Consider the following 25,752-nt stretch of genomic DNA (forward strand, 5'->3'; position numbering starts at 1 on the left):
CTGTCTGTCTGTCTGTCTGTCTGTCTGTCTCTGCCCCAACACAGGCAGGGTGGTTCTTGGGTGGCACATGTTTCAAAGGACGAGTCTGGACTCTTCAGCTTTTCCATCTTCAGATTGTTCATTGTTTCTTATCTACAAAATTTTCTGTCTGCCCAACAGAGCTCTGATCTGCAAGGCAGCCAAGGGCACTCTGCCCACCCACGGGGCAGTCATGTCTTTTTATACTAAAATCTACCTACATGATATTTACCTTTATTTTCCAATGCTTTTCACCCATGTTGGCAAGTGCACCTTCACCATGAACCAATCCCCAAGTGCCAACATCACCACAGGAGATGGAGGACAAGAAGAAGAAAGAAGGACGAGACACGCCCTGATCCCTCCATCTTGTCTCCATAACCCCCCTGTACCAAAAACCTTAAAGTTTATATTTCACCCTATAAATGTGTCCCTTTTACACCCTTCACTCCAAAGTGATTCTCAAGTCCTCAAACTGCTGTCACTTCTGTGGATGGATCAAAATCAAGCCACCAAACACTCCTGGCAACATTCCAGGATTTCCGGGACCCCCAAGGGTTCTCTCGGTAACTCTGGACATGGGGAGCGATGTGCTGAGTTCCCACATGGAGTCATTTGCTCTGAGTGACAAGAGAAATCTGCAAGAGAGATATCTAAAGCCATTTCTGAGCGGTGGGAGTAGTTTTATTTCTTATAACATCCTTAGTACCTGTGACCAAGGTTGGCAGTCCTGCCAGCTCTGAGGAGCTGTAAGTGTAGTGTGGTTTCCATCAGAATTCAGGAATGTGGACATTTCTTTGAGATGAGCTGTTAGAAAGCCCCAGAACCTCTTGGGATGTGGCATCTCCCTGCATGCTCTGTTTCTGCATGGGATATTCCCCAGTGCTTCTTTTACACATCCCTTCTCTTCTGTTTTCTCAGAGTTATTTAGACCTGTTAAAATCACCTATCTTGGGAGATCCTCTCTTCAGCCTCAGCTTTATCCCAGATACAATATGGTTATTATATAACCTAGGATGTTTCATTTTACTTACATTTCATTATATAACCCAGGATTTTTCATTTTACCTACATTTCATTACATAACCTAGGATTTTACATTGTTACTTGCATAGCAGATTAGCTGCAGAACTCTGCTTGATCCAGGTTAAACTGAAAATGAGAAAAAAATTGCTATTTTTACATGCCTGACATTTTTCTTGCATGCTCGAGCTTAGATATTATATTTGCTTATTGCAGGACTGCCTGTGAACCACAGCCCAGAAAGAAGAAACAATCCTGTTGGTTGAAATTGAAGATTTGTCTGTAAGAAAAAGAAACAATCCTCTTGGTTGGAGTTGAGGATTTGTCTGTAAGAAAAAGAAACAATCCTCTTGGTTGGAGTTGAGGATTTGTGTCTAAGAAAAGGAAACAATCCTCTTGGTTGAAATTGAGGATTTTCTGTAAGAAAAAGAAACAATCCTGTTGGTTGGAGTTGGACATTTATGTCTAAGAAAAAGAAACAATCCTCTTGGTTGGAGTTGAAGATTTGTGTCTAAGAAAAAAGAAACAATCCTCTTGGTTGGAGTTGGACATTTGTCTCTAAGAAAAAGAAACAATCCTCTTGGTTGGAGTTGGACATTTGTCTCTAAGAAAAAGAAACAATCCTCTTGGTTGAAATTGAGGATTTGTCTGTAAAAAAGAAACAATCCTCTTGGCTGGAGTTGGACATTTGTCTCTAAGAAAAAGAAACAATCCTCTTGGTTAAAATTGAGGATTTGTGTCTAAGAAAAAGAAACAATCCTCTTGGTTGGAGTTGAGGATTTGTGTCTAAGAAAAAGAAACAATCCTCTTGGTTGAAATTGAAGATTTGTCTGTAAGAAAAAGAAACAATCCTCTTGGTTGGAGTTGGACATTTGTCTGTGAGAAAAAGAAACAATCCTCTTGGTTGAAATTGAGGATTTCTGTAAGAAAAAGAAACAATCCGCTTGGTTGGAGTTGGACATTTGTCTGTAAGAAAAGGAAACAATCCTCTTGGTTGGAGTTGGACATTTGTGTCTAAGAAAAAGAAACAATCCTCTTGGTTGGACATTTGTCTCTAAGAAAAAGAAACAATCCTCTTGGTTGAAATTGAAGATTTGTCTGTAAGAAAAAGAAACAATCCTCTTGGTTGGAGTTGAGGATTTTGTCTAAGAAAAAGAAACAATCCTCTTGGTTGGAGTTGGACATTTGTCTCTAAAAGTAACAATCCTCTTGGTTGGAGTTGAGGATTTGTGTCTAAGAAAAAGAAACAATCCTCTTGGTTGGAGTTGAGGATTTGTCTGTGAGAAAAAGAAACAATCCTCTTGGTTGAAATTGAAGATTTGTCTGTAAGAAAAAGAAACAATCCTCTTGGTTGAAATTTGACATTTGTCTCTAAGAAAAAGAAACAATCCTCTTGGTTGAAATTTGACATTTGTCTCCAAGAAAAAGAAACAATCCTCTTGGTTGGAGTTGAGGATTTTCTCTAAAAGAAACAATTCTCTTGGTTAAAATTGAGGATTTCTGTAAGAAAAAGAAACAATCCTCTTGGTTGGAGTTGGACATTTGTCTGTAAGAAAAGGAAACAATCCTCTTGGTTGGAGTTGGACATTTGTGTCTAAGAAAAAGAAACAATCCTCTTGGTTGAAATTGAAGATTTGTCTGTAAGAAAAAGAAACAATCCTCTTGGTTGGAGTTGAAGATTTGTCTAAGAAAAAGAAACAATCCTGTTGGTTGGACATTTTCTGTGAGAAAAAGCAACAATCCTCTTGGTTGGAGTTGAGGATTTGTCTCTAAGAGTAAGAACAGAGCCATGCCAGTGCTTTCAGAAGACTCAGGTAACTCAGCTGCATGTTTTCAACAGAACAGGGACTGAAATCTTAGCATGGGTGTTTCACACATGAGATTAATTCAAATTAGAGTAAAATGTAACAGAATTCAGAAAATTCAACTGGATTTTTTTGAGCAATTTTGCCAACAAGCAGGAAGGTGGAATGTAAAAGGTGAAAATGAATAAAGTTTGTCAGGAAACAGTTTCCTAATAACCCAGAGCAGCTGAACAGAATCTGATAGAGCTGGATGTGTTCTGAGAGTTGGACCTCTCAGTGTAACAGTGCCTTCTACACCTGCTTGTTAAAGATCAGCCCATACATATCTGCTGCTTGCTGGGTCATTTCTTCATATTTTCTGAACAGGGGTTGGTAAAATTTGTTAATATTCTTCCTTTTAACTTCAAATAAGTGACTTTGTTCAAAGCTGCTTTGCTGCCTGCTCCAGGGGGAAGTCACAGGTATTAAATGATGCTTAGGGTTAAAGCAGGAGTGAGTTTGAGTCTCCTGGATCAAAATCCACTCTAAGGTTCATGGAGGGAACAGCCACAGGAATAGATTTGAACCCCCTCCACCTGTTTTTATTTCCTGTTTTGTTTTGGTCTTGTCTTGCCAGACGTGGTTCCCCAGGAAAACTCTGGTGTCTGTCTGGCCTTGTGTGCTGCAGAATTGGGATTTTGGTGATTTAAATACTTCTTAGAAAAGTAGCCACAAGCTTTGATTCCACCACCATGGAAATCTCCACCTGCTCTTTCCTCCTCTGCTCAGGCCTGGCTTCTTGCAGGTGCCTCAGAGGCAGAAGGGGCAGGAAAACACTTGGGAGCAAAGCTCACAAAGCAAAGGAAGCAGAGCTGCTAAAGGAGCTCATTCAGGCATTTGAGAGTCTGCTCTGGCACTAAAAATTCAACATTTGTGAGAGGGAAATGAGGCATAATAAACATGAAGTGGGAAATGTGAAAGATATTTTTTTAAAATATATATTTATTGCTTTGTTAGCTTTTGCCTAAATGTCATTGTTGTGTTTGTATGAAGGGAGTGTTGCAAAATGAGTGCTGGATAAACAAAGATAAACACGAGTCTCTCTGCAGATTTGATGATCCCCAATGTGGTACCCAAATAAATGTAGAGACTGCTAAGTCTGCAGTAGAAGGTCCAGTGAGGAATCCTGTGTACAAGGTTTTTGTTCTGTCCTGAATCTAAATTTAGGGCTGCATGAAACTTTGGCCCTTTTGACATCTCAGCTAAGACCTGATTCAAATCATAAAGAGGAAATGGGATTCCTTAGGGATGTCTTCAGTGAAAGGAGTCTCAGCTACCTGATGAAGGTAAAAGTTTATATTTATTTATCTACATTCTCCTTACATTTAACTTTTTCTCTGTTCCCTTGATTTAGCAACCATTTACTTTGCCAAACTTTTCTTTTTTTAAGAAATCTGTACTGACCAAAGCATATGTGTGTTTAAGAACAAACATTAATAATGTTTGACAATTAGCATATAAATTTTTCTGCTCTTCTTGCTAAAATGAACATACAGTGCCCCATAGCTAAAGTAATGTGAAATGGCTTCATTTTTTCCCTTATGCTCCTAAAGTCTTTACAGATTTTCTGTCTGAAACTACCATGGCAAAAAGAAAACTAAAAGTCCTAAACAAAACAAAAATAACCCTAAGAGAGATTATTTTTCTGACACATCTCAGATAAATTATGTTCCTTAAATAAAAAAAAAAAACCATTCCAGTGTAGGCATATTTAGAAAGTTTTGTGTATCTCTGTAGAAATATCCCTGAATAATCTTTTTTCAGATTCATGAAAAGCTCCGTCACTATGAACGACAGAGTCCAACTCCTGTTTTACACAGTGCAGCAGGACTGGTTGAAGATGTGAGTAAAAACTCTTGTCTCCTAATTTTCCTATTATTTACACCTGCTTTTCTAACAAATCAAAGCTGTGCTGTATGTGAACATATTTCTCATCTTCCCCAGCTCTCTTTCTAATCTGTTGGCCATGATTGAGCAAGGAAATGAGAGCTAAAAAACACCAAGTCATGAAATGTCTGGTGAGGATGGACACATTCAGGGAGCAAGAAAGGAAATAAGGAATGACCCTCCTGAGGGAGAGGCTGCAAAAAGCATTCAGCCTGTGGTGAACTATCCCAGCTGAGCACCCAGTCTTGTGTTCAGCCTCAAAACCAGGCAGCACTGCTGCTGCTGTGGCTTGGAGGGACCTTCAGGGGTGATCTCATCTAAGCCCCACAGGCAGGCTCACCTTTCCCTGCCTCAGATTGCTCACAGCCCTGTTTATCCTGATTTTGAACATTTCCAGTGCTGGAGCATCCCAAACTTCTCTTGGCAGCCTTGTTTCCAGCATCTCACCATGCAGATGTTCCAGCATCTCACCACCTTCATCATAGAGAATTTCTTCCTTATATCCAATCTAAATATGGATAATCTAATTCTTCCTTATATCCAATTCTTCCTTATACCCAATCTAGATATGGATAATCTAATTCTTCCTTATACCCAATCTAGATATGGATAATCCAATTCTTCCTTATATCCAATCTAAATATGGATAATCCAATTCTTCCTTATATCCAATCTAAATATGGATAATCCAATTCTTCCTTATATCCAATCTAGATATGGATAATCTAATTCTTCCTTATATCCAATCTAGATATGGATAATCTAATTCTTCCTTATATCCAATCTAGATATGGATAATCCAATTCTTCCTTATATCCAATCTAGATATGGATAATCTAATTCTTCCTTATATCCAATCTAAATATGGATAATCCAATTCTTCCTTATATCCAATTCTTCCTTATATCCAATCTAAATATGGATAATCTAATTCTTCCTTATACCCAATCTATATATGGATAATCCAGTTCTTCCTTATACCCAATCTAGACATGGATAATCTAATTCTTCCTTATACCCAATCTAGATATGGATAATCCAATTCTTCCTTATATCCAATCTAGATATGGATAATCCAATTCTTCCTTATATCCAATCTAGGTATGGATAATGCAATTCTTCCTTATATCCAATCTAAATATGGATAATCCAATTCTTCCTTATATCCACTCTAAACATGGATAATCTAATTCTTCCATATACCCAATCCAAATATGGATAATCTAATTCTTCCTTATATCCAATCTAAATATGGATAATCTAATTCTTCCTTATATCCAATCTAGATATGGATAATCCAATTCTTCCTTATACCCAATCTAGATATGGATAATCCAATTCTTCCTTATACCCAATCTAGATATGGATAATCCAATTCTTCCTTATACCCAATCTAGATATGGATAATCCAATTCTTCCTTATATACAATCTAAATATGGATAATCCAATTCTTCCTTATATCCAATCTAAATATGGATAATCTAATTCTTCTTTATACCCAATCTAAATATGGATAATCCAATTCTTCCTTATATCCAATCTAGATATGGATAATCTAATTCTTCCTTATATCCAATCTAGATATGGATAATCCAATTCTTCCATATACCCAATCTAAATATGGATAATCTAATTCTTCCTTATATCCAATCTAAACATGGATAATCTAATTCTTCCATATACCCAATCCAAATATGGATAATCTAATTCTTCCTTATATCCAATCTAGATATGGATAATCCAATTCTTCCTTATATCCAATCTAGATATGGATAATCCAATTCTTCCTTATACCCAATCTAAATATGGATAATCCAATTCTTCCTTATATCCAATCTAAATATGGATAATTAATTCTTCCTTATATCCAATCTAGATATGGATAATCTAATTCTTCCTTATATCAAATCTAGATATGGATAATCCAGTTCTTCCTTATACCCAATCTAGATATGGATAATCTAATTCTTTCATATATCCAATCTAGATATGGATAATCCAATTCTTCCTTATATCCAATCTAGATATGGATAATCCAGTTCTTCCTTATACCCAATCTAGATATGGATAATCTAATTCTTCCATATACCCAATCTAAATATGGATAATCCAATTCTTCCTTATATCCAATCTAGATATGGATAATCCAATTCTTCCTTATATCCAATCTAGATATGGATAATCCAATTCTTCCTTATACCCAATCTAGATATGGATAATCCAGTTCTTCCTTATACCCAATCTAAACATGGATAATCCAATTCTTCCTTATATCCAATCTAGATATGGATAATCCAATTCTTCCTTATATCCAATCTAGATATGGATAATCCAATTCTTCCATATACCCAATCTGCTCTCTTTCAATTTAAAACTGCTGTCCCATCTCTTGTTCCTACAGGCCTTGGTAAATTGCTTTTCTCCCTCTTGTAAGCCTCCTTCATGTGCTGAATTGTCCTAGTTGAGCCAGAGACAGCAGAAAGCAGCACTCTCCATTTTCAGAAGGCTTCAAACTGGTTTTATGGCAGCATTTGCTGGCTCTTTACATGCACCTCTTTCCTACCATAGCATAGGAAAGGGCAGTGCAGGGTTTGGGAGCTGGAATATTTCCCTTTTCAAAGTCAGGAGACCCCAGTGCCCCCCTCAACATGCAGCCCACCCCTCTCCCTGTTCCCACACACACTCTACCACCCCCACAAGGGTTTCAGCACTGCTGCCTGTCAAGTCACACTAAATTTCCATTTGCAGAATAGCAGAGAAGTTTTTTACAGAGCTACATGAGTTCCCTGCTTAGAGCCCTTACCAGGGTAAGGAAATCTCTTTTTTCTGAGCCCATTTTCCCTTCCTCCTCCCTCCCCTGCTTTCTCTCTCCTCCCACCCACTCAGCCCAGTGCAGAAGTGCCTCCATTATTTCTCTCATCTTTCATTTCAAGTGCCTGAGAGTCCAGGGCATATTTTGGTGTCCAGGTTTTGCAGGGGAACAAGGGAAGTTCTGTTGCATGTTCCACACAGGTGATACCAGATGATTGCAGAAGGTTTAAAGTCTTTTATCAAATAATACAAGAGTGTTGTTTCAGGTATCATTTATGTATTCCATGTAGAATTTAAAATTTCAGAACTTGCTCCTGTAATTCTATTGATGGAATAACTCTTCAAATGTAGGCTTAGGGATTATTCTTCTGATTCCTAATGCTGTCTTCTGTACTATCTAATAAAATAGCTAAAGAAACTTTGGTTTCTTTCAGGTTTCATGCACTATGGACTGTGATCAGTTTTGATCTGTGCACACTACTTTGATGGATGATAGATGTTAGCAAACACTCAACAGAAATGTAAATACATGATCTTGTTTGGTGGACTCCTTTAATTTTGAGGTTGTAAATTTTTATTTTAAAGGTAATAGAAGAATTGCAGACAGCACCAGTGAATAATGAAGAAAAGGAGCTGCTTCAGCTGTTGTCAACACCACATCTCAGGGTAAAAACCACATTGGGGACCTTAAAGAAATGCCCTTGCAGCATTGTGATAGAACATTTTGTAACACAAAACTTAGATAGAAGCCTCCTCCAAAGTTCTGTTCCACTGGGATTTCCTGCACAGACTTTGGGATGTGAAGGAAATGGAAAGGAGGCAGCTTTCCTGCATAATGCACCCTCCTGTCTTCCATTCCTCCCTCCCTTACTGTTTTCTGAGGGGCCAGAAAAGAAAAGGAGAAGAAAAGGAGAACTTCTTGCTTTTCATTGTCCATTTGGTTTTTGTTGTTGCCTGGATTTATTTTAAATACTGGCATACACCAGTGTATAGTTTACTTGATGGGTAAGGTAATTGCTGAATCTTTTTTGGAGGATTTGTGGTGAGGATAGAAGGGGGGAGGTTTAATTTTGCTGTAATACTGGAAACATGAGAATGGGAATTGTAATTCCATTACATGACTGTTTTTTATTTCCTTTATGCAGGCAATGCTTGTAGTACATGACACTGTAGCACAGAAGAACTTTGACCCAGCTCTTCCACCTCTACCTGATAATTTTGATGATGATTTTGATGAGGAATCAGTGAAAATTGTTCGGCTAGTGAAAAATAAAGAACCCTTGGTACATATTAGATCACCCATCTCTGGTCATAAAACTTTATGGTGCAAAAGTGTTATTTGGAGTTTGGAGGAGATACTTGAAGATGTCATCCAAGAGCCTTCAGAAACTTGGAGTGTTCTGAAGCTTATAAAGTACCATAAAAAACAATTTGGTAAATGATAAATGCACCTTCACAATTTTGCATTTAGCTGCTTTATGGGCATAGTTTATAATGCCAGGAAACACAGTGTGTGATAGATATAATCACCAATTATGCTGATTATATCTATTAATTCTTTTGATAGTGTAGCTAACATTCAATGACTTCATGTATTCACTTGCATGAAAGTCAGTGAGAGTATGTTTGATACCTGTATATAATCATTATATTGGCAAGGTCCTGATTTTATACAAATGGAAATGGAAGAATTGATTCCCTGAGGAAAAACAGTTGTATTGGGCAAGAAATCTGAATTTCTGATCAAAGCTTTGTATTGCCAGCAGAGGTAGGAGGAGGGAAAAAATCCAATTACTTGGCTTTTGTTGTTTTACATATAAAAGTGCTGACTGTATAAAGAGTCAGAAGAGGAGCAGAAAGAATTTGTTACAATAAGTTTTGCACAAGAATTTGTTGCAATAAGAAGTTTTGCACAAGAATTTGTTACAATAAGATGTTTTGCACAAGAATTTGTTGCAATAAGATGTTTTGCACAAGAATTTGTTACAATAAGAAGTTTTACACAAGAATTTGATACAATAAGATGTTTTGCACAAGAATTTGTTACAATAAGATGTTTTGCACAAGAATTTATTACAATAAGAAGTTTTGCACAAGAATTTGTTGCAATAAGAAGTTTTGCACAAGAATTTGTTACAATAAGAAGTTTTGCACAAGAATTTGTTACAATAAGATGTTTTGCACAAGAATTTGTTACAATAAGATGTTTTGCACAAGAATTTGATACAATAAGAAGTTTTGCACAAGAATTTGTTGCAATAAGAAGTTTTGCACAAGAATTTGTTACAGTAAGATGTTTTGCACACTTGAGTGACTTTGATGACCACAATAATCAAAGGCAGCAGAAGGGAAGGTGGGTGCACCTTCCCATACTCACTTGGCATGGGCAAAACTTGATTAATGGTGGAAATCATCAAGGAGAAAGAGCAAATCCATAGAATAAATTAACTCCAATTTAAAAGGCATAATAGCATACACATTATTTATTTCTCTGGTTGCTGAATTCAGGGCAAACTTCTTACATTTTTTTTGGTTGGGGGGTGTGTTTTATTTCAGGGAGCTACCATCAGAAGAGATGAGCACACAGGAGCTGTGATTGTGGCCAGGATCATGAGGGGTGGTGCAGCTGATCGCAGTGGTATGATTGCAGTAGCTCATTTCTCAGTTAAATCTGGAAACCTCTGAAGTTTCCTGAGCATGCTCTTAGCATTCCTGTGTTTCTCCAGTAATCTGTTCATCTAATTACACATGCTTTTTATTAGGAAAAAAATGAAAACAGAGATGGAAGAAGTATGTTTGAGCTTTAGAAAAATGCAAAGAATATTTTTAAATTTTAATCTAGTAGCTTGGTTTATTCAGTGTATCCTGAGAAATTCCTTTATGTCAGTTAACAGTAGCTATATATATATGACAAGTACAACATTTCTTACTGAACTGGATAAACAAACCTAAATCTTGTCGTTTCTTCATGGCTTGTTAAAAACAAAATGAGTCTAGCATTGTTTCTGTGAGTGTGAAGTGTTGATCTGTCAGGTGACAGACATGTCATGCCTGCCCTTATATTCTGTGTGTCTCCTGACTTCCTGAGATTTGGGCACACTCATGAAACTCTTCCAGTTTTCATACTTAACACTGATCCAAAGAGTGATTTTCCAGAGTGCCTTGTCACAAGCTGCCTGTCTGCATGCTGCTCTCCTTTGAGACTGTGCTGCATGGAAAGAAAAGTGCCCTTAGCAGGAAAGGCAGGAGACTGAGGCACATTTCCAGCAAAGGCTTTGGCACTAAATCCATCAGTCTGGAGGAGGGAGCAGAGGAAATCCATGCTAATGATTTAGGCTGCACATCAGAGGAGTAGAGCTTTCCAGTCTCTAGACCTATTTTAATTTCCTTACCATCTTTTCAGGTCTTGTCCATGTTGGAGATGAACTAAGAGAAGTCAATGGTATTACTGTGCTTCACAAACGACCAGAAGAAATAAGTCAGATTTTGGTCTGCACTGATTTTCATTTCAAGATCTTTTCTGTTTGGTGATCTAGTAATTACAGTAGATGATGAAATTTAACCATGAGTTTAAAATATAGAGCTAAAAGATGCAAATCCCTGCTTGTCTTTGCATTAAGAGTTTTTCTTCTCCCAGTGGATTAGTCTTCTCCTTTTGACTTCAGAAACTCCTGCGAACTGCATTGGTACCAAGTAAGATACAAATACAAAGTTAACATGTTGCTCTGTCAAGAACTTCCCTTTAATGCTTTGTTTCTGGCAAAGCTGCAAATGATAAATGCACTCCTAGAGGCTGCTCCATAATGTGCTGTGTTAGGGAGCCTTGTCCGTGTGCTCACAGAGCTGTCAGTCTGTCCTTTGCAGCACATTCCTGGGGACATGAGCAATTTCCTGCTTCAAGCTTCTCTAACATGAATACCCACAGATCTTGGTAGGAAGGGGTGTAGCTCTTATGCTTCTTTACCTCTGATTTCCCTCTTGTGCTGTGCTTCCCCTTGTCTGGGTGTGGAGTTAGGGGCACAGTAAGGAGACTGGTGTCATTTCCATCACCTAATTTCAATTTAGATCAAATAATCCCAAATAATGCCAATGACTGCTTTTAACTTGGGGGGCAGGGGGTGTCAGAACCATTTTGAAATAAAATAGTGTGTAAAGTTTAATTTATGGGGATTTTGGGCTGCTATTTATCTGTCCTGTGTCATTTCTAATTACATATGTCCCATGTGAGTTAATGCCTGAAGTGTAACACTTTCTTTTTCATGGTTTATTTTTTGAAGAAAAGCTACAAATGTTTGTGTTCACTTTTTAATCTGTGCAGAACTGCAGGCTTCCCTACAACACAGTTCATCTCATGCAAAATAAGGCACCTAAAACAGATGAGATGAACCCATTCTAGTTTTCTGAAGGACCCAGAAGTGCCTTTTAGTTTAACTAATAATTGTAATTTCCTAGCAAAGATTTCTAGAGTGAAAATAGATGTTTATTTTGTAGATGCTTACATTTCACTCTTAACAAAAACACATCAGTATTTTTCAAAGCAGCACTTTAGAATTATTAGTCTGCAAAAATTTAAGTCAGTGTTGTACTAAAAGCCACAGGAGTATGTAATGTACTCTGAACTGCAGCCCAGAAATTAATGCAATTGCTAAAAGCAAACAAAGGAGTTTTAATGCAGGTCTTAATAAGTTTTAGCCAAGTAGTTGCTGTGGATGTCTGCACTGCTGTGGAGTCTGGAACAGCCTGATGTTCCCTGTAATGCAGTTACATTGAGGATTGGCTTGGCCTCTTAGAGGTCTGAGGAGGAGGCAGCTGCTGTCTCCTCAACTGGAGCTTGAATAGTCTGCATTGTGTCCTTGTCCTGCTTTCAAAGTAAAAAAAACCATTTCTGTTTTTCTCAGGCTCAGTCTCAGGGGTCGATAACATTGAAGATAATTCCAGCCATCAAAGAAGAAGATCGCCTCAAGGACAGCAAGGTGGGAACCCTGAGGCACATCTGTACCCTCTGGACAGCCCTGCTCCAGTGGGGAGGGCCCCAGACTCCTGGCAAAGCACAGGGCCCTTTGTGCTCTGCCTTTCTGTTCATGACTCTCCCCTCTCCATCCTGGCACATCTTGGTTCTTTTCTAGCATTTCTGAAATCCTGCCTCTTCTTTTTGGGATATGGAATTAAATGGGGCGTTCTGCTGCCTCCTCTCAGCACGGCAGCTGCAGTCTGTCCATTATCTCTGGGCATTTTGCCACTCCCTGGAGTGAAAAGGGCCCTCTGTGCAAGCAGAGCTGCATTCACCATGTGACCCCATCAGCCCATTCCATCTGCCCTGCCTGAGGAGCAATGAGGGATTGCTCAGCTGGTCCCTCACAAGGTTCCTCTCTCAGTCTCTTGCCTCCCTGCTCTTGGTTGCTGAACTTCTCCTTGAAGCCCACAAATCACTTTCTGAAGTGGTTCTGCTGTTGTGTTAAATTGTGTTAAGGTACAAATCCAAAGTTGAGCAGTAGATTTTGATGCACTAAAGGAACATTTTAAGGACAGTCTTTACAACTGGGAAACTTTGCCAAAAATCCATTTTTATTGTTTTCTCCCTCCCCTTATTTTCTTTTCAACCATTCCTTTATTGCATTTTGTACTTAATGTAGATTGTGATCTGTGTTTCTTGGAACTTTGTTCTTCTGAATCTCATGTTCCACAATTCTGATATATTCCAACACTGGTTGTGTGCTGGAAAGTTCATTCATTTTTTCTTCACAAGCTGCCAGGTGTCTGTATTTCTGAGAGCTTGCAGGAGCAACAAAGCATTAGCACTGTGGAAAAGCCTTTGAAATGCACACATTCAAAATTCCAGATAGGACAAGAAGAAAGGACATGTCACCTTTCTTTTGCAGGTGTTTATGAGGGCACTTTTCTGCTATAACCCCAAGGAGGACAGAGCCATTCCTTGCCAGGAGGCCGGGCTGCCGTTCCAGCGGCGCCACGTGCTGGAGGTGGTGAGCCAGGATGATCCCACCTGGTGGCAAGCCAAGCGTGTGGGGGACACCAACCTCAGGGCAGGCTTGATCCCCTCCAAACAGTTCCAAGAGAGGTTTGTCAGCAAAAATCTGGGGTTTATCTTTTCTTTCACAGAGGTGGTGAGCAAATAGGAATTGTGATCTGGTTTGTGATTTTAGCACTTGTGAAAATTTTACTTGGTGCTCTGTTCTGGCATTTTCACACAGGCTGGGTAACTTGGTTTCTTGACTAGTAAATAATAGAAAACTTCAAAGTGATCTGGGAAAAGGTGGATCATTTCTACTTGTGCACAGCTCAGTGAGTGCTTTGCACAAAGGTTATCTGTAGAGAGCTTTTTGGATAATTGGTTAGCTGAGAAAGGACATTTCAATGTGATACCAATGGATAAGGATAGGAGAAACAAGCTGGGAACTGAGCAACCAGTGCCCAATCACTGACAAAGGTCACAGTGACCTTCTCTGAAATGGGAAGACAGGAGAGAAAATCACTTGCCAGAAAATGGAGATATCTTAGGTAGAAAAGTTAGAAGAATGCAAACATAGAAACAAAATAATTGTTAGAAGATAGAAGTAGGTGTGGTTGATCTAAGTGTGCTTTAACCAATGATGAGCTCAGCTTTTGCAATATGTATAAGCTTCATTAACACCAATATAAATATGTGTGGGGTTTCAATAAACTTTGAGATTTGCTATTCACACATATGGTGTGTTGCATTTCTCCCACCGTTCACCACAGTTATCTACTTTTCTTAAAGATTGCATGGGCAGAAGGGAAATAGGACAAAAAAACCCCAGATTGATAAACTATTGATGTCTATGCTCTGATATATGAAAGCAAAAAATGTTTTAAAATTTTCTTTTCATTCCCTTACCAGTAACAATTTGAGACTGTCATAGTTTTAAATAAAGCCTTTGAAATAGTTGAACCAGAGACATTTTAAATTTTTTTAAGAAAAGCACTATGGCATTCTTTATTTTCCATGCTATAAATTCTCTATAATTCTGAGTTTACATATCTAAACTAGAATTATTTCCTATTCAGACGACTGACTTACAGGAGAACAACAGGCACTCTGCAGAACACCAGAACTCTGAAGAAACCTTTATGTAAGTCTGTTCTGTTCTTCCAGTGATGCTTTAATTGATCCAAAGTTCTCATTTTTTTCTGTTTTTTCAATAATAATGTGTTTGGGTGTGTTTTGCCACTGATTGATGCTTTAATACCATCTGCCATTGGTTGGTATGCATGGACACAAGGGAGGAGGAGGATTTGGATTTGAGCTTTTTCCAGTGGTGCTAGTGCTTATTGTTCTCAGAAATCACAGCTGTCCCTCTCTCCCTGCTCTCAAGAACATCTGGTCTTGCATATTGAGATGCCTTAAAATTTGCTCACACTTTTTCTGTGCTTTGAAACTTGAAAGCTGCAAAAATAACCCAATGCATCTTCTGGAAATTCATATATGAGTGCATGAAATGACTTTAGATTCATATGAAAATAAAGGCATGTAATGAGGAGTGCTGCTTAAGCTTTAGCTCAGATGTTTTCAGGCCAATTCAGCTGATAACTGGTTATATATAATAACTCCATTTCTGCCCAAAATTCTTTCATCAGTTGATAAGGGTATTGCATTGCAGTACTTTTTTTTTAAGATAGAAAAGCCTGCTCAGCAAATTAAACCAGAACCTTCCTTTCCATTTTCTCTAACTTTGCTCAATTATTTGTCCATCTTTTAATATCATCCCAACTCTGCCTTTCATGCTAACTTATAGATGATCAGTCTTCTGACAAAGGTAGGTGCTCTCCTAACTCACTTTCTGTCTGAATATAAACAGCCAAAGTATTTTCTAAAATAAAAAATAATAAAATTTTCTCTAATTCCAAAGGGAACAGTAGATATATTGTTCCTAGGACGTTTTCTTTGTGAATTATTATTTAAACTAATAAAATTCAGGTTGATGATTTAAGTAATGGTGATTTCCAAGTTTGCTTTTCTGATTCAAGAGAAAAGATTTGTGTTCTGAGATGTATTTACATGTTCTGGAGGTTTCTGAGTGAGGTGCAAAGACTTGCAAGTTAAATGCAGCCTTTCTATCTGGTATGTTTAAAAAATAAAGAAATATTGGGGTTTAACATTTTAGGGCACCCATGTTAATTCTGAGTGATTTGTCTTCATTGGTTTCTCTGTTATTTTCATTATGAGCAACTCTGTTGGATTTATGCAGTTTCTATGCCAGGTGCCAGCTGCCTTTTCAAATAGCAAATGTTGAATTCCATAAACTCTGCAACTGTAAATACCAAGATAGAAAATTCTCTAGCTCAATATCAAAGTCAAGGATTTTTTCAAATACAAACCACTAATCAAGGCAAGTATTTTTGAGTTTTAGCAATGATTATGTTAAAACAGCACCTGCAGACAATGCAGGATTTAACATTTCTTGCAGGATTTACCATTTCTTGCCTTAGCAATGAGCAGATCTGTATCACACACAGTGTCTGATATTTCCTTCCTCCCTCTCACTCTCCCCTGTGCCCTGTCCCCACTTCCTTGCTCTTGGATTTACAGAGGACTGTGACTGTGAAGGATATTTCAATGGACACTACATAGGTGAGCAACCAAACCCCTTTACCTGTTCCCTAGCACACCCACCCCAAAAAACCCAGAACCAAAAAGAAAACAAAACACCCCCACCCAATAAAACCCCCAAAAGAACCCACTCCCCATTAAAAAACTCAAACTGAGCTATTGAATTCATTTCCCATCCATTCATTAACTGAGTTGTCTCTGTGAAGAGGCATCATCTGACTGGCATAACCAGTACTTGGCAGCTAAAGTTATGGGGGGGATTTTATTATAGGGTGGGTGTTAGCTTTTCTGTCCTACAGGCAATGGGATGTGAGGTTTTCTATCCCATATTCAATGGGATGTGAGGTTTTCTATCCCATATGTGAGGTTTCCTATCCCATATATTAGGTTTTCTATCCCATATATTAGGTTTTCTATCCCATATATTAGGTTTTCTGTCCCATATTCAATGGGATGTGAGGCTTCCTATCCCATATGGGAGGTTTTCTATCCCATATGCAATAGGATGTTTAGGTTTTCTATCCCATATGGGAGGTTTTCCATCCCATATATTAGGTTTTCTATCCCATATTCAATGGGATGAGGTTTTCTATCCCATATGTGAGGTTTTCTATCCCATATTCAATGGGATGTGAGGTTTTCTATCCCATATGCAATAGGATGTTTAGGTTTCCTCTCCCATATGTGAGGTTTCCTGTCCCATATATTAGGTTTCCTATCCCATATGTGAGGTTTCCTATCCCATATATTAGGTTTTCCATCCCATATATTAAGTTTTCTACCCCATATGCAATGAGATGTTAGATTTTCTATCCCATATGTGAGGTTTCCTATCCCATATGGGAGGTTTCCTATCCCATATATTAGGTTTCCTAGCCCATATATTAGGTTTTCCATCCCATATGTGAGGTTTCCTATCCCATATATTAGGTTTTCCATCCCATATATTAAGTTTTCTACCCCATATGCAATGAGATGGTAGATTTTCTATCCCATATCCATAATTTTCCCCCTTCCCTTAATCCTTTTGCATTTTTTGGAACAGCTGCCAGTAGCATTCTGCTCCTTGACCTCAGCTTTAATACCTTCAACACCTTTTCCTAATGGTAGCAGCTTTTGTTACAGATTTCTCCTACAATCTGATCATATCTGCACTGATTTGATTACAAACAAAATTTACAGGAATAACTCCCATTGGAGGACAATAACTTGAGGCTGCACAAGTTTGAAAATCTGGATTTTATCTTTCCCTTGTGTTTTGTGCCCAGCTGGGTTACGCAGGAGCTTTAGGCTGAGCCGAAAGGAGAAGGAGACCAATGGCAATGAGGGCAAGCAGGCAGAGCAGGCAGATGCAGCAGAGTTCCTCACATATGAAGAAGTCACAAAATACCAGCAGCAGCCTGGAGAGCAGCAGAGGCTGGTGGTTTTGATTGGTAAGGTACCCAGTGTGCTCTGAATTTTTCACATTTTTCCCCTCTTCCCTTATTCTGCACTTCCAGAGGTTTTTCTTACATGTTTCATTGTGGGGGTTTTGTGGTTCTGGTGGGTTTTTTAAAAATATTTTTCTGGGTTTTGTCAGAACTCGCTCTTTTATTTTAAATTATATTAAAAAAAAAACAAAAAAGGAAAAAAACAAAACAAGGAATCCAACTCACCAAATCCTTCTAAAAATAATGATGCAGGACTATTTCTCATTTTTCTGATTCACTTTCTGGTTTTTACTGCAGTGTTTAGGCTGTCAGAACTATGGATGAAGAGGCAGATGTTAGAATTATCTATCAGCATTTTCATTTCAGCTTACCAGCCTTGTGCTGAGCCAGTTTCTCAGGATGCCCTAAAATTCAAAGGTATCTCATAGACCTGAGTGCTAAGATCAGATTTCCTCATTTAGTGCCTGCCAGGTGATTGTCCTGCAGTCCAAAGAATTCAATTTGTTCCTGATGATCTTCAAAGCAGAATATGGCAGAGCAGTCATGAGTTCTCTCATGAAGAGATCCCTTCAAGCACCCTCCTGAATCACATTCTTTGTGTGAAACTGATAAATTTATTTTCTGCAGGATTAAATTCACACAGGAACCTATCAGACAGTTTGATTTGATTTTATTTTATTTTATTTGATTTTATTTTATTAGGTTGTTTGGGGGCCAAGTTAAGTGAGCTCAAGCAAAAAGTTGTGTCAGAGAACCCCCAGGAGTACGGGGTTGCAGTTCCACGTGAGTAGAATTTACTGATTTGTGTTTGCTACATCTGTATTCCATAAATGCTAATTAATGACTTGCCATCTGCACTAATGATCATTCTGACCACTGATTATATGAATATTTCTGAAGTACTCCAGTTTTTTTTATTGTAAATTCTCATGCTTCCTAATTTATTTTTTTTTTTTTGTTAGTTACAGCACTCCTGGGAGCAAAACAACTTCATTTTTGGTCCTACAATATTTGAAATGGAGTCTAAAACAAAATTATAGGGTCTTATTTTTGATTTTAGGGGATCCTATTTTAGGGGATTCTATTTTAGGGGATCCTATTTTAGGGGATTCTATTTTAGGGGATCCTATTTTAGGGGATCCTATTTTAGGGGATTTATATTTTGTTCATTTAAATTTGCCACTGTTGGTTGAAGTTGGGAAAATGTGACTGGAGCTAAGAACAGAAACCATTTGCAAAGGCTGCTGTGTCTCCCATGTCTTGCTTCCCTTCTCTTCTAGATACAACAAGATCAAGGAAAAGCCATGAGAGAGAGGGAGTGGAATACAATTTTGTCTCTAAGCAATCGTTTGAGACAGATGTGCAGCAAAACAAGTGAGTGAATTTTAAGATACTGCTATAATTGACTATTTAAAAATATTGCTTGCTCAGTTTTACATCATGAATGCCAAAATCAGGTGACAAGTTGGACAACCTGCATTAAAAGGATTCAGCTTTTAAGTAAAAAGCTCTTTACAGAGTCTGGACTGGTAGAGCAAACTCAAACATTTAGCTGGAAGCAATTTAGGAATAACATCAGTAGGAGGATCCTGAGTTAGAATTGAAATAATCTGCATAATGATTGGTCAGAATTGAGAATTGAAATAATCTGCATAATGATTGGTCAGAATTGAGAATTGAAATAATCTGCATAATGATTGGTCAGAATTGAGAATTGAAATAATCTGCATAATGATTGGTCAGAATTGAATCTAAGAAAGTAACAGCTACTTGGTTGGCCTGCTCACTGTCTGTTTAATGTGATAAGGAAAAAGTTTTATTCACAAGTTTCCTTGAAATAAAAAGTTTTATTCACAAGTTTCCCTTAAAGTAAAAAGTTTTATTCACAAATTTCCTTGAAAGTAAAAAGTTTTATTCACAAGTTTCCTTGAAATAAAGTTTTATTCACAAATTTCCTTGAAAGTAAAAAGTTTTATTCACAAGTTTCCTTGAAATAAAGTTTTATTCACAAGTTTCCTTGAAAGTAAAAAGTTTTATTCACAGGTCTCCTTGAAAGTAAAAAGTTTTATTCACGAGTCTTCTTGAAAGTAAAAAGTTTTATTCACGAGTTTCCTTGAAATAAAAAGTTTTATTCACAGTTTCCCTTAAAGTAAAAAGTTTTATTCACAATTTCCTTGAAAGTAAGAAATTTTATTCACGAGTCTCCTTGAAGGTAAAAAGTTTTATTCACAAGTTTCCCTTAAAGTAAAAAGTTTTATTCACAATTCTCCTTGAAAGTGAAAAGTTTTATTCACAAGTCTCCTTGTAAGTGTGTGGCAGTGAACCTGTGGTTGTACCTGACACTGTGAGCCTGAGCAGGTTTTCTCCACGTTCAGATCTTTACCAGGCTCCCAAAAGATGGGAGAATTGCAGCCCATTGCCTTGCCAGCTTTGTTCTGTTTCCTGTGAAAATTTTCCATTTTTCTTCCCCTTTTTGTCAGCAGTGCTGATTTACTGTTAGTGATTTATGGAGAATTGCTACAAAGCAAGGAAGGAAAAAAAAAAAGTAAAAAAAAATAAAATCCCTCCCCACCCAACCCTGGTTTTCTGCCTCTCTCCTCCCTCTTTGACTGTTTTGACTTCAGGAAACAGCTATCAAATGTTCCAAGTTAAATATTGTTAATATTTTTTTGTAGTTGGTATTTAAAAGTGTGTTGACTTTTTAGATTTGTGGAACACGGAGAGTACAAAGAAAATTTGTATGGCACAAGCCTGGAGGCAATCAGGTCTGTGATGGCCAAAAAGAAAGTTTGTTTGGTGGATGTGGTGCCTGAAGTAAGTTCTGCAGTTCTTTTATTAAAGAATGGAAATGTGATTTCCTGAGCAGGAGGGGACTCTTGGGAATGCAGTGCAGTGCTTGCAGTTCCTACAGTCCAGCTGGGACCTGCCTTGCAAATAAGATTAAGAGATTTTGGAGCCATAGAACTGTGAAAGATGCACTGCAGGAGGATCCATGAGGGGTAATTTGAGATGATTGGCTTTAAGGCATTTACAGCATGCTGTGGCAAAAGCTGATAGGCCAAGAAACTCTTAAAATTTATTGTAATTAGGAAATAATTGGCTTCTGATTGTGATGGCGTGAATTATAACACTTGGATATTGTCTCACCCTTCACATGAGACTGAAAATGGAATAAAAGCTCCTAAAACACCTCTCAGTGGCTCAGAAAAGGGAAGAATCCAGCCCAGCCTGGATGTCTCTGTAGTGATGCTCACTGTGGGACTTTTCCTGTGCATCCCTGTCCCAGCCTGCTCAGCTCCTGGAGAGAATCCTTAGAACAAAGCTGTTGTTCCCATTCCAGTTCTGATTTTTAAAATGCTGGCCATGTGTAGGATCATTTGTAGGATCTCAAGGATGCAGCACCCATTTTTGGGTGCAGATACAGAATGCAGGAACACCATGAATCACCCCAGGACAGGAGCAGTGTGAGCAGTGCCAGCTCTCAATACCCTCATGCTGTGAGTTAATGCTTGAAAATTTGCTCCAGATTTTGTAACTGGGCTAGGAAAAGGCTTGTGGTGCTACCTCAGCTGAATTCCAGGTTTAAAATTTGCTAAGCCAGTTTCTCAGGATGCCCTGAAATTCAAGGATATCTCATAGAACTGACTGCTAAAATCAGATTTCCTGATTTAGTGCCTGCCAAGTGATTGTCCAGCAGTTGTTCACAGAATTAAATCTGTTTAATTAAATTTGCTGCATAGCTAAAGCAAACCATAACTTGCCCATAGTGTCAGGGTTTTTTTATACTTTCCTCAGTATTTTTTGCCATGTCCTTGCCCCTTGGAATCCCAGTGCTATTCAGGTCTTGCTCCATCAAGTCTTGTATGGAAGCCAGGACACTCTCACTCATGAGAGTGTCCTGGCTTCCATAAATGGGTGCTGCATTTGTTCTTCCCTGGTTTGAACACCAAAAATGGGTGCTGCATTTGTTCTTCTCTGGTTTGAAGAACAAAAGTTTGCTGTGGTCAGATGTGTAGGAAACAGGACTTGACACCACAACCACTGAAACCAGTTTGGCTCTCATGAACATGGAGGTAAAAGAAGTCTGATAACAAAAAATCATCTGTTCACAGGCAGTAAAGCACTTGAGGACTCCTGAGTTTAAGCCTTATGTTATCTTTGTGAAGCCTCTCATTTCAGAAAAGAAAAAACCTGTCTTAAAATCTCACATGGCAGAAGAAATCTCATCCCCTCTTGTGAGTATTCCAACTTCTAAATCTCTTAAAAGAAGTATTTGGGGCCAGCAATTCTGTTACTTGAAGAATTCCTCTTCCATGACAAGAGTTAAAGTGGGCCAATAAGTAGGTTTCAGGTGGAACTTCAGAATGGAATTTTGGATTCCTCATCTCCTCAAGTTTTAAAGTAACCCAAAGCCCAGTGCCAATCTTCCATATGGATCTGGGTGCATCATCAAGGCTGCAGCAGGGGATGTTGTGATTATTAATTGGTGTGGGTTTTGTTGTGGGTTTCAGGACGAGGTGAGAGGTGAGAATTGACTCTAAGTTCTTAGAAGGCTGACTTATTAAATTAAAGGAAAATTATATATTGTATAGATTATATTAAAAGAAAATGATATTCTATTAAAAGAAAATTATATCCTAAAACTACACTAAAGAAAGAGAAGGGAGACATCAGAAGGATGGAAAAAAATGAATAATAAAATCTCATGACAGACTTGAGGATTGTGGTTCCCATATCTTGGGTTAAACTACATAAAATGAGGTATCACCATTTTATATTTTCCCCCTTCCCTGAGGCCCTTTGCATTTTTTGGAAAAGTCTATTCAAGTAGCATATTGCTCCTTGATCTCAGTTTTAATATCTTCAGTACCTTTTCCTAATGGTAGCAGCTTTTGTTACATGTTCTTAGAGTAATGACTCATTGTACTTTAAAATACTATATACTTTTATATATATATAAAAATTATATACTATTATATATATTAAATAATAGTATTATGTATTACATTATATATATAATATATTATATATATTAATATGTATTAATATATAATATATACATATTTTAAAATACTATATACTTTTATATATATAAATTATATACTATTATATATATTATAATAGTATTGTATATTACATAATATCTATTAATATATATAATATGTATTAATATATATAATAATATATTATATATAAAAATATGTATAAATAAATAATATATACATACTTTAAAATCCTAGTAAGCAGAAAGACATGCTGTAAATTTCATACCAACAATCTTGTGTTGATCTGCAGGATGAAGAACAGCAGGAAATTCTAAATTCAGCAGCATTCATTGAAGAGCAGTATGGCCATTTAATTGACACTGTGCTGGTGAAAGAAGATCTCCAGAGTGCATGTAATGAGCTGAAAACTGTGTTAGATAAACTCAACAAGGATTCATTTTGGGTGCCAGTCAGCTGGGTTAGGTCATAGCTTGTTATCCTGTTTAAAGGAAAGACTGTACAAAAATGTTCTGTAAATACATGAATTAGAAAAGGCAAGTACATTGAATTTGCTTCAGAACTGCTGGTCTTACCTAGAAGGTAATAAATAAAGGCTGTATGAGGAAAGGCTAAACAAAGTGACAAACTGACACTGCCTTTCTGAGTCAAATTCTGAAGGTAATAAATAAAGGCTGTATGAGGAAAGGCTAAACAAAGTGACAAACTGACACTGCCTTTCTGGGTCAAATTCTGAAGGTAATAAATAAAGGCTGTGTGAGGTGACAAAGTGACAAACTGACACTGCCTTTCTGAGTCAAATTCTGAAGGTAATAAATAAAGGCTGTAAGAGGAAAGGCTAAACAAAGTGACAAACTGACCCTGCCTTTCTGAGTCAAATTCTGAATAGCAGCTGTCATTGAGAAGTTGACACTCAGACCAAATAATCCAGTCCAGTCTTCTCCTGATCTTCAGACTGGAAATTGTGCATTTTGTGCATTTTGTTACAGTGGTGTTTCACAGAGGCTCCCACACTGGCAAAGCATTTTGTGCTGAGACACTGACAGGATGGAAGGTTCGTCCTTTGGCCACAAACTTTTGTGGCTGGATTTAAAACCTCAGAATAAAATCCCCTTTGGGAACAAGCTCTGGAGCGGTGGCCGGTGGAAAATAAAACACCCAGGCTAGATAAGTGTCCAGCCAACCTCCAGCCAGTCAGGCACTTCCCCAACCCGGAGTCAGGGGCTTGTGCCCAAGGCGATGTCAAGCCTTGCGGACGTGTGGCCGCAGTAGAGAGCTCCGAAGTCGCAGGATGAAATGAAGAGGCGACTCTCAGTTCCTTCAGGGAGGGCGGTTTTATTGGTAGGGAAACGTGCAGGTTCAGGTAGAAGGAGCTGAGGGCCCCGAGGCAGGGAAAGCCTCGGTTTTACAGAGGGTGGGAGGGGTGAAAGATAGCAAATCAGAGAGGGATACATTAAGGATTGGCATGATCGGAGAACCCATCAAACACAGTTGCGGGAGGGACCCTGGCCCCTAACCCAATCACTCGACACCCTGGCCCGAACTCTCTAGAAAAAGAGGCAGGGGTGTCGAGTGACAGGCAGGCTGCCAGGGGTGGGGAACAAGAAAGATAACCAAGACAACTGGGGAGGGGTTTGGGGATTGACACAAACTGGTAACAGGGCAGGACCTTCTGGGAGAACAATGGGGGGAAAACTGAACAAGCATAAAACACACCACAACAAAGCTCCTTCAACAAAGTGTTCTTTGGAGAGAGGTTCACCAAGTTCAGCTGGCCAGCAAAACCTGCTTCCCTTCCCACTGAAGCATTAATTGCAAATCCTTTCATTAGGCACTAAAAACCAGGCCAGCTGCACAAGGGGTTTTTGTGTCCACCACATTTCCCAATTGTCTTGCACAGCTCACAGGTATTGGCTGCTCATCCACAGCTTATTCCCCCTTTCCCAGTCACCCTCTGAGTGTACAGTGTGAGTGGGCAGCTCCTGAAACACAGATTTTTATTGTGTACATGAAAACAACTTCATATGGTTCTAAAACAGGACAGTTAAGAAGCTTTGTTTCTGCAAAACATCTTTGTGCTACATGGTGGGACACAGCCTTGACACCAATGGAACAGCTCCAAAAAGGGCACTCAAAGGAGGAGCCACAGGTCAAAACCATCATCCTTCAGCATTTATGCATTAAAAGAGGAGCCACAGGGCAAAACCATCATCCTTCAGCATTTATACACTAAAAGGAGGAGCCCCAGGTCAAAATCATCATCCTTCAGCATTTATACACTAAAAGAGGAGCCACAGGGCAAAACTATCATCCTTCCAGCATTTATGCATTAAAAGAGGAGCCACAGGGCAAAACTATCATCCTTCCAGCATTTATGCACTAAAAGAGGAGCCCCAGGTCAAAATCATCATCCTTCAGCATTTATGCACTAAAAGAGGAGCCACAGGGCAAAATCATCATCCTTCAGCATTTATGCATTAAAAGAGGAGCCACAGGGCAAAATCATCATCCTTCAGCATTTATGCACTCAGAGGAGGAGCCCCAGGTCAAAATCATCATCCTTCCAGCATTTATACACTAAAAGGAGGAGCCACAGGGCAAAATCATCATCCTTCAGCATTTATGCACTCAAAGGAGGAGCCACAGGTAAAAATCATCATCCTTCCAGCATTTATGCACTAAAAGGAGGAGCCACAGGTAAAAATCATCATCCTTCCAGCATTTGTGACTACTTCTGTTCCAAAGCTGGTAAAGGTTTCCAGAGCATCCAATTGGCCTGAAGAAGAAAACTCTTAGAGGACCTTGTATATATTTGAGAGTTGAATTTAGAGTATTTCTGAGTGGGTCTTAGGAAGATGCAGAGATGATTCTGGAGTAGCTGTGCTCTGTCCTTGGGGGATTTAGGGGGGCAGAGCCTTGTACAGGTGCATGGTAGCTGTAAGTAGTTCCTGTTCTCACTTGCCTGCTGAGGTCTCATATTTCCTGTGTATTGTGCCCTTTAATTTAAACAAGACCTTTTGGTGTTCCTTCTATTTTACCAGCTCATGTTCTTCTTGTTCATGACATTTAGCAGAACTAAAAGTTGCATATTAAAAGTACATTTCTTACATACCAGTGTCACTGAATCTACATTATGTCAAGCCCAAAA

The 25,752-nt window shown here is 38.4% G+C and overlaps 1 protein-coding gene across 15 annotated transcripts; it reads left to right on the top strand.

Moving 5' to 3' along the window:
* The first annotated feature begins 2,643 nt into the window (after positions 1–2,643).
* Positions 2,644–25,713, top strand: MPP3 (MAGUK p55 scaffold protein 3). Of its 15 annotated transcripts, XR_013185262.1 has the most exons (20): positions 2,644–2,855; positions 4,053–4,171; positions 4,650–4,727; positions 8,170–8,250; positions 8,730–8,867; positions 10,141–10,222; positions 10,988–11,073; positions 12,483–12,557; positions 13,464–13,660; positions 14,629–14,693; positions 15,357–15,377; positions 16,151–16,192; positions 17,440–17,604; positions 18,304–18,384; positions 18,882–18,975; positions 20,307–20,415; positions 21,714–21,836; positions 22,897–24,753; positions 24,803–24,852; positions 25,201–25,713. XR_013185262.1 is itself a non-coding variant. In XM_054649588.2 (18 exons), the coding sequence occupies exons 1-18, from the start codon at positions 2,831–2,833 to the stop codon at positions 23,074–23,076; spliced, it is 1,761 nt and encodes a 586-aa protein (XP_054505563.1). In that variant the 5' UTR covers positions 2,644–2,830; the 3' UTR covers positions 23,077–25,713. The 15 variants fall into 15 exon arrangements, 1 of the variants encoding a protein (XP_054505563.1); XR_013185252.1 differs by having other exon boundaries at positions 22,897–25,149; XR_013185253.1 differs by having other exon boundaries at positions 22,897–25,001; positions 25,051–25,713.
* Positions 25,714–25,752: the final 39 nt, after the last annotated feature.

This window comes from Agelaius phoeniceus, chromosome 26 (genome assembly GCF_051311805.1).
Source record: "Agelaius phoeniceus isolate bAgePho1 chromosome 26, bAgePho1.hap1, whole genome shotgun sequence".
In the NCBI taxonomy this organism is placed as follows: domain Eukaryota; kingdom Metazoa; phylum Chordata; class Aves; order Passeriformes; family Icteridae; genus Agelaius; species Agelaius phoeniceus.

Bases quoted from the DNA above. Each gene is read 5' to 3' on its own strand.
- MPP3 (XM_054649588.2), top strand. From the start codon at position 2,831: ATGCCAGTGCTTTCAGAAGACTCAG. The intron at 2,856-4,052 runs GTAACTCAGCTG...ATCTAAATTTAG, and splicing joins AGTGCTTTCAGAAGACTCAG to GGCTGCATGAAACTTTGGCC. The intron at 15,378-16,150 runs GTAGGTGCTCTC...TTGGATTTACAG, and splicing joins TGATCAGTCTTCTGACAAAG to AGGACTGTGACTGTGAAGGA.